Genomic DNA, 9517 nt, shown 5'->3' with positions numbered 1-9517 from the left:
AATTGGCTCCTTCCAGGGATAGATGGGAGATGATACTTCACTGTTTCACATTCTACTTTGAAATAGCATAATGAAATATGAATTGTTTGCAAAATAGTGATTCTTTTCTTTGAATCTCTAGAAATAGTAGGGCTAAGATACCTGGATGACAACCTTTGCTTCTTGCAGTGTTGGGAGACTGAGAGATGGACTGTAACTTCAGGGACTATTTAGAGCTCTTGATGGTGGAAATTTTTCACTTGTGTTCAAAGCGAGAGCTTTAAAGTCATTTACAATAACACCTGTGACATATTGATAACCTTATAAGCCTCTGAAATATATGTTTGATTTCCCTGGACAATATATGAAAGTGATCTTGGCCAGAGTGTCTTCTAGAGAAGTGGTTGAGCTATTAACTGCAGATTTTTGTTGCATCTCTGAAAGAGGAACATGGACTGTCCTTTTCTTTTCCTTTGGTTTTCATTAAGCCACAGATTTAATATTATGAGTAGTCTATGCTTTTGTAAAGTAAGTTATTATAAATAGTTCGTATCTTCTAGTTAGAAATTTGTAGGAAAAAGATAGCTCAACTTTGATCATAGGTTTTTGCAAATAATTCTAGCCTGTAACTTTATGAAATGATAGTCCTTTTTTATGAAAAGCTTGTAACTGGCATAATTCCTCTGGCCTTCATGGCTCATATTACGAGACAGACTAGTGGAAGATGTGCAGATAAGGTTGGCCTGATAACGACTGTGCTGAGAGGTAAATTTTCATCTGAATTAGAGGCTGGGAAGCACTACCTTCAAGATTGGGAGCTTTTCTCTTTAACTACTCAAAATGTAGCTCAAAATATATTCTGATTACACCCTGAATGAATAGGAAGAAAAATGGATGGGACTGGTACATCTTGCAGACCAAAATGAAGGTGGTCAGTGCTGAAGAAATGACCTGGCTCCAGCCTCAGCTGAATTTCCAAGGGTTTTTCCTAGTGAGAGAGTTTTCAGGGAGACAACGATGCTGATGTATTGGAGCCTTACTGATAGGTTTTGTGCTGCTTTAGGTATTGAATTACTCTTACCTTCAGCTATTGCCAAGCAGTGTCAAGGTCATTGGATGATCAGAACTAAGCCTCTGGCGAGGGTGAAAGGGGGTGGAGGGAAAGGTGTGAGCCTGGTGGCTTTCCTTACTGTAGCAAATGCTCTCTGTTTTGTGTCAGTAGCCACCAGCTCCTCTGTGATGCTGCCCTGCATGCTGTGAAGGCTTGTTTGCGCTCTGCCTGGGATGAGACTGCACTCATCTACTCGAGTTGTGCTCTAACAGCAGTTGTAAATCCAGGAAGGAATTACCTGGTTTCCCTTTCTGCTCTTCTGTGTCCACCTGTGCTTTCCTCCAGGCTGTGGAGCCACCAACCATGTAGCCATTACTGAGACTTCTCTGCTGCTGTAGTCTGTATATACAGGACATTCACACATCCCCAGAAGGAAGGGCCAGTGCATTAGGTACCATCAGCACCAGTTCTTTTAGCCTCAAGGAAATTGTCACTGTTATTCAAGGAATGACAATACATTGGAGAGAGATCCCCCTCCCCCCCAATTCTTGCCCCCATGTTCTCTATCTATCTGACTTAATCTCTAAATCTTACTAACCATCTAGAAAGACAACGAGTGTCTGTATTTTACTCTCATGTCCCCTGTTTTTTCTAAAGTATAAAAATGCTTATATTTGGGTTTGGACTGAATTTGTGTGAATATAGGGCTAAAAACCAAGAAAAGCAAGCTACCTAAAAAGAATGAACAGTACTAAAACATTATTGTAATGTTTAGTGAAGTCTTCACCTTTGGAATTGGTGCTCACATTTATGCTGTACTTTGAGCATCTCATGGGCAATTTTACTAGATTTGCAGTGCCTTTCAGTAGACCAAACCCAGAAAGTGACCAACAATCATAAAGGGCCTGGAGGAGAACGGTGTTGTGTGGCTCTAATGTTGAGAGGAGGGCTGTATTGATATGTAATTGATATTCTGAGCAGTATTACTGAGTTACTTTATCAAGTGACATTTTCATTTTGTTCTTGCTTGCTGTATATAAAGAAGTGAGTATCAAATTAAGTGAATGTACCATAATTTTAACTTAAAACTAGCAAAACACATGAATTCAGTGAAACACGTTTACAAATATTTTGTAGCATAAGTACCAAATCCTAATAAAATATTAGACTGATAAATATCAGCTCTTAGTTAATCTTCTCTATGTTTTTTAGATCAGCTGTTCAAAACAAGATGTATTGGCAAATCATTCTGACCATGTTTGTGCAATTGGGTAAGTTATTATAAACATTGTTATTATATAAACTTCCAGTATACTTATTTTTAAGATGAATAGTAATCACTATTCATCTTAAGTAGTATGGTATGACAGGACAAGAGGCAATGGGCAGAAATAGAACCACAGAAGTTCTGCCTGAACGTGAGGGGGAATTTCTTCCCTGTGAGAGTGACGGAGCACTGGAACAGGTTGCCCAGAGAGGTTGAGGAGTCTCCTTCTCTGGAGACATTCAAGACCCGCCTGGATGCAGCCCTGTCTAACATGCTCTAGGTGACTATGCTGAGTGGGATGGTTGGACTAGATGATCTCTAGAGGTCCCTTCCAACCTTACTGATTCAATGATTCTATGATTCTATGATCACTATGATACAGTAGCAGTTAACATCATACTCCTGGATGGGCATCTTTTCATGACATTCACTAGAATATGCAAAGATTGTGATTTTTCATTGTGCAGAATGAAAATGGTGGCCTTCTCAGAGTTGTGCCTGTGTGTCTTGTCCCCAAAGGACAGTGATCTTAAGTATTAAGATCAGGAAACATCAGAAAAAAAGTATGTCGTGAGTCAAGGCATGTTAAAATAAGTGCCTCAGTTAAAATGTGCAAAGATCAGAAGTTTATGGGTGATTTGTTCTGTTACCCTAATAAGTCCAAAAGTGGAAGGGAAAATCCAGGTGACATAGAAATTGATTGTAAAGTTTGTGTTTAGTTCAGTGTAGCCAAGACTTCACTTTGAGTTTGAGTTCTGCTTTTGTACATAAACAGCATTCTTGCATGTGCACAGTGCTCCTGAAGGATGCTCAATTTACTGTAAATGTTGTTAAATAGAGTAACTTGTTTTTCTAATTAGGAAATGTCTATAACAATATGGTGTATGCTGTTCAAAGTCAGCTGGCATTTACTTTCCTCTCACTTTTTTGATTTAGAAATAACTATTTAAAGATTTATGATGATTAGAAAGAAAGCAAATACTATAGTGAAGTTATTTTCATATTCTGTCTTTTCACATCTTCACAAAAGGTAAAGAATTCGTCAGACAACATACATATCTTTTATCTACCTGGTATCAAATATTGTGTTGTTGATAGATACTTTTTTAAATACCTAACATAATGTAAACATTTTCTATACCATTTGATTAACAGACTTGGATGCTTTGGGGAGTTTTTTTCAGAACTGTTTGTCACTGATTGCTGGCCAGTAAGGAGGTCACTGAGAGGCCATCTCATTCTGTTTCCAACAGGCAAACAGGCAAATATCCATGACTGGCATCTTTATAGCCTTGTTAACCTAGGCATGAAATTATGGTACTATTTGAGAAGTAGAGCTGTATGCAGTGGCCTTCTGTGCATCTGTGTCATGGACAAACTGTTACATCTATAGCAGGAAGACATTCACCTCACCAAGTTGGGCACATTTGCCTTTGCCAACAGGTTGGCCAGCCTAATAAAGAGGGCATGGTTATGGAAATGATAAGTAGCTGCATACATTTTGAGTTTATAGGATTTAGTTAATCCCGTGAGATTGCCTGATGTGACGTGCAAAGGAAGAGTAAGGTCTCCATTTATAAAAGAGATGACTGGCAGGAATCTTCTTTTGCCCCCAGTTGATTCTGTAAAATTAGTAGTGTATTAGTTGTCTCTCCTGCTTCCTAGGCAGTCATGTCACTTACTCACTTGTTCTTTGAATCATGTATTATGGACTAATAGTCTGTTCGGTCAACTGAATCCTCCACATGGAGCCAGGAGATCTAATGAAGCTGATATTTACAAAGGCACAAACTCTGCCTTGTTAAACCAGAGAGGGGAAAAGAGCAGAGCCCTTCAGGAGTCTGGTAATATGAAACGTGTGTAAAGACAACAGAACACCTCAACACACTGGATAGTTACTTGTGTCTGCTTTTAATGTAACGTGCATCTACTTTTGAAAAGCTTTCGTTTTATACTTTTGTATCATTTACCTTATGCTTATGTGCTATTAGTGAAACAGTGATAGTAACAGAGAGAAATTGTTTTTTCTTATTTTAGAGATTGTAAGGCATTGAATGTGAATTAATTTCTAGATAATGAACTGTTAAAAATGTTCATGCCTTTACTGAGTAGAATGCTAAAAACAAGAAAGTACACAAATCAATCACATGCCTTTCTTTAACTAGAGCTTTAATCTTTGGATTTCATTCGGTATTTTACAGTAAACTATTTACAAAAGGGATGTGTTCGTCATTCTCAAAGTCATTATTAGCATAATTCAAGGTATGACTTACCAAAAAGAGCTACAACTGTGGTCAGAGGGATTTTATTTTGAGGAATCAGTCTGATGGAAAAGATAATGGTTTTCCTACATCTCATTTCTCAGATAATGCCCTTGGGTTGTGTAGTTACCATCAAGTCATATGTTCTTGTGAAACTGTTCTTTGTGATCTAAAAGTTACAAAGCATCTATGTCATTTACAATGGGATTATTTTTTTGTAAACAACGGAGCAATATCATAACTGTCTGGATTGCAAATCTCCCAGTACTGCAGGAAGATAGGAGACTCCTATCTGTAAAGTGCATGAACTTAGATTTAAGAGTCACTGTGTTGTGAGTTCATTTAAACCAAAATGGGTTCTTCCCCTACTGTCTTGGTGTTGGCCTATCTCAAGAGCTTGAGGAAACAAAAAGTTAGGTGCAGTGACTGTGATGGAGAAGGCTGGCATCTGTCAGGTGTGAGACACGAGTTCAGAGGGGATGTTTTTAACAGTTTTTGTCTCCAGCTTGGAGGAGGCTAGCCTCTGGATTTTGTTTAGTTTTCATTTAATGAAGTATTTCTGTATAACATCAGCCACTCCCTTTACGTTATAAAGTAATACGATCTTTTTCCTTTATTCTGTATTTGTATTTGCAGACTTTCTTCAGATGGCAATTGCCAATTGCATGGTCTATCAGATTCCTCCCAGGAACTTCTCATTACCTTGTGTGCTGCTGAATGAGACACTTTTGAGTCCTTTCTCTGCTAGAGCTGTAGAGGGCTGGTCTGATTTGAATAGAGAGCATGGAGCTGCTGAAGCCAACTCTCCTGTGATAATGACTGAAGAAAGCTTTCTCTGTTGCCTTTTGAGTGATAACAACATTGATTGCTCATTGTACAGAGCAAGCATGCAAGCAAGGATGCTTATTCCTTCAGAAATAAGCATCTCAGCTTCTCAGGAAACAGGTACGTTTTTTCAATCAAGAGCATAAGTTACTGGTTCTTCAAAAAAAAAAAAAAAAAAAAAGTTTAGGGAGTTGTTTTCAACAAAAACAGGAAACAGCATGGTAAAATCCTTCCTCGCAGAAGCCTGAAATGGAAGGTAAAGGAAAACTGTGTAGCATAGATTTAAAGGGGGAAAAAATGTTGGCTGCCTTTCTAAGGGAATGTTGAATTAAAATATATAGCACTGCATATGAGCACATAAGCCTAGATCTTCAAAGGTGTTTAGCCACTGTGGGAAATAGTTTAAATACTTCTGCAGATGAAGGCTTTAAACTCCTTCAGGAGGAGGGGAGAGACTGAGAGTAAGTGCTATCTCTTTTGCCTGGATTGAGGAGCCTTTATAAATATCTGTACACAAATTAGACTGTATTTATTTTTTTTTCCTGAGCTGTTTTCTCTTTTCATATACTCAATTTCTGAGCAACATACTGGCCCGTTGGCCTATTGCTATCAATGGCAGCAATCCCATGGCTTCAACAGAGTAGAATTTCATTTTATAAGAACCGTCTCATGGAACAAATAAATGTCTTTTGAAGACTGCCAGACTAAATTGTTCCTAAACATTTGCACACATAGTGCCCAGCCACATCTTAATAGGTATCTGTTAAATACCCTGCCTTTTGAGTGAATTTTATCCTGGCACTTCAATTGTTTTTGTTTTTAATATAGTTCAGAAATGTTTAATCCCTTTCTTTTGTTTAGATTCAAATTGGAACATTGAATGCTGGATTAAAGGAGAGCTGGACCTGTTAGTTTGTAGCCTACGGTTTTTGAAGTTGTACTTGAGAGCTGATTTGAAGGTTAATCTTTTATATGCTGTGTAAGTACAGACTATGTCAAGTTTGTCACTTAGCATCAGGAATCTGAAAGCATTTTCTAAAACGTCAGTTGGGGTCTCTCAAGCTTATAGCACAGTGGTAGCATTTGCTTCAAAAGCAGATAATGTTATATTCTTATCTAACAGTAATCTAACACAACATGGAAAGCTTATGGTTCTGCCTTTGAATAAGAAATGATTAGCATAAGGCAGTTCCTTTCCTCTGTCCTTTTCATGTTCCTTTCTTAAAATGGGTATTTTAGTTAAATCACTGTTGACTTGCTACAGTATCTTTGCTTTTAGAGCTGCTTAATTTTGAAGCTGTGATCTTGGTTCTGCCTTTTTTTTTATATACTTTTGCCCCAAATGTTATCTCCTTTAAAGTAATTGATTGTTACTTAACAGTTAATACAATGCTCAGTGCTTCTCATTATTTTGAGGCCTCTGAGAGGTAAGAAGCCACCTGTGTGGTTGTCGCTGTGGTAAATATTCTTTGGAAAGCTAATAGATAGTAATCATCCTGGCTGTGGAGTGGGCAAGTGTACATGACCTCTTTGATTTGGTCTTAAAAAGATCTATTTGATTCCACTTCAAAACTGTATGGAATTTTCTGTATTACTGACAGATTGGAAGGCATGATATTTCCTGCCTGTTGCTCAGCAGGCTTAAAAATTGTTCGCGGGCAAAGTGTCTTACAGACAGTGTGACCACACAGCCTTAATTTCCTTAGGAAACAGGCTAAGTAGAAATAGATGCCATGCTGAATTTACAGGTGACAACTTCTATTTAAGAAGCCAGAACTGGATGACAGATAACACTTACCACAAATTATTCCTGTTGTCAGGTTAGAAAACAACTGTATTATCTGGTAATTAATGTGGATTTTTAGTTGAAGAATACTTTAAACCTGAAACTAAATTTCGAGTGGGTTCCAGTTTCCGGTGTTCCTCATGAATTTCAATTCTGTAATACCATTACATGCTTTTTTTGTGGGAGAAGTAAATCTGACTTTGTCTCTGTTTCATCCACATTCTCATCTGCAAAATAGAAATATCTCACCAGTAATCCCAGTGTAGTAATCTGTGTATTGATTTTTGGTGTGCCTAATGCCTGTGGAACAAGTCTCAGCTGGATGAAGAGATTCTTTGTCTTATGAAGGGAATTCAGTAAGTATGAGGAGAGCTGACCATATAGGCTAACATGAGTCCTTGTGGCATTTCTGAATTTGATATTTTTTTTCTTTTTTTATAGATGAGGGCAAGATGCAGTACAGTCACTGACTTTCACTTCCCAGAGTTCATGTTAATGTTTTTCTTTCAGGGCCCCTGTGTTCTGGGGGAACAGCTAGCAAAACGTTTTATATTTTGGTAAAGTGACAGCTTTCCCTGTTGGCTTGCTGATACCTTAACATTTTATTCATATGAGCCAAAATACCTTGACAACATTCCCAGTTTTAAAATATGCATTCCTGGCATTTGTTACTCCCTGGGAGTCTGGAGATCATGCCAGGATTCTCACATATAAGACAGACAAGCTACAAAAATAATAACCTAGAAGAATCTACAACAAAATACTTGAGTCCTCACCAGTTTTAAGTTTTTCAGCTTTAAAAAGTATCCTTTTCATTTTACCCACTCACAATTTGCCTGCTTGTAATGATACCAAGTAGCTTTGAATAGAAAATGCTTTGCTCTGTCCTAAACAGTGCTATGACTGTTCTCTATAAGAGGGGCTCAGACAAGGATATCAAGGCTTTTGACCTTTCCTAGCGGCATCTTTGGGGGAGGAGAAAGTTTATTCTAAAATGTAATTAGATAAAATAAATTTAATTGTCTACCATAAGTGAATGATGTTCTTTCCAACTGTATATTCTAGGAACACTGTAAACAAAGCCTGATGATTAATTGTATAAACTGAAATCGGTTAGCCTTAGGGGTTGCTTTCATAGTGACACAGATAAATTCACCTGTATCAGTGAATTTTGAGCACTGATCATAACTTGCCTTTTCCAGAAACAGCGATGAATACTAATTCAAGGTTATTGCTACTTTTGAGATAATTTAGTTTAAATGACAACAAATTCTGAAGTGTAGTTGAATTGTGCACTAAACTAAAAAAAACATTTAGGAAGTTAGTGTTGACTGAAAAAACTTATTCCTACGCAGCTGATAGGTGCAAAACTTGGAGCAGAATAGAAAAGCAAGCCTTGGACCACCAGCCCATGTTGCAGCATTATTTGCTTCTGTGGTTCAGGGCATGCGTTTTTTTTTTCTTTCCCTTCTCCCCTCCTCTTCTATAGTCTCTTAATCTTCAGTCCCGTATTTTCAGCTTAAAGTCACATTGCCTTTGCACATTTGCCCTCCCCTCTCTGCCAGCCATTAAAAAGTTAGATGTAATTTGTTCTGTTGAACCTCAGTGATGGGCTCTGATAATCCATCTGCAGAAGTTCGTATGTGTAGTACCTCTCAGGTTCTTGCTTATCTCTCTGTGCTGAGGTAAAATATCTCTCAAGTTCCAGCAATATAAACTGATCAGGGACATTAATATATACGAATATATTTTCTAAACCTTCTCCCCCTGCCCTTGCCACAGTTTCTTGGCTCTGCCTGCTTTTGTGCAATGTAGAGTTCTTGTCGAACCACAATGTGTGGCTTCTCTCAGCTTGCTGCGAGTCTGATGGAAAACTCCAGTTTTTAATAGCCTGCTGCTTTTGCTTTGTTTCAAGTTTCTCCGAAGTATTTCCTTCATTCTACTGAATGAAGGCACTGCCCTCTCCTGAATTTCTGAGGGATTCATAAGCACAAGCTCATCTAAAATGAGTATTTGCAGGCTAGGAACAAGGGCTATTCTGTGACTGGGTCTGTCTGCAGCCCCAGTGAAGGTGATGGGCTACCTGTGCCATCCTGAGCTGTGGCAGTTTTTCAGAATACTTTAGCTCTCTGTTATTTTGCTTGTGTTTGGGTCACAGCACATTTAGCCCTGGCTTGGCAAATTTTTCTTGGATCTTGGAGTAAGTTGATGTAGACCCTTTCCTGAAGCTGTTTTCTTATCCCAAACGCAGTTTTGTGAGATAGTCCCTGCGTCTTTCCAGTCTGCTGAAATGCAAATACGATTTTCCTATTTCTTAGTATCTGTGTAATCTCCGAGAACAGAGTGTA

The 9517-nt window shown here is 38.2% G+C and overlaps 1 protein-coding gene across 1 annotated transcript in view; it reads left to right on the top strand.

Annotated features, from left to right (window-relative positions):
• Positions 1-2248: 2248 nt before the first annotated feature.
• LEPR (leptin receptor) overlaps positions 2249-9517 on the top strand; it is a 34478-nt gene continuing 27209 nt past the window's right edge. Inside the window, exons 1-3 of the mRNA XM_062581186.1 lie at positions 2249-2301; positions 5195-5503; positions 6245-6362. Coding sequence (XP_062437170.1) covers positions 2262-2301; positions 5195-5503; positions 6245-6362 — 467 coding nt within the window. The 5' untranslated portion in view covers positions 2249-2261. The remainder of the gene's footprint in view (positions 2302-5194; positions 5504-6244; positions 6363-9517) is intronic.

Source organism: Rhea pennata, chromosome 8 (genome assembly GCF_028389875.1).
Source record: "Rhea pennata isolate bPtePen1 chromosome 8, bPtePen1.pri, whole genome shotgun sequence".
Lineage (NCBI taxonomy): Eukaryota > Metazoa > Chordata > Aves > Rheiformes > Rheidae > Rhea > Rhea pennata.
Note: the sequence above shows the minus strand (reverse complement) of the source record. Positions and strands in the feature narration are given on the sequence as shown.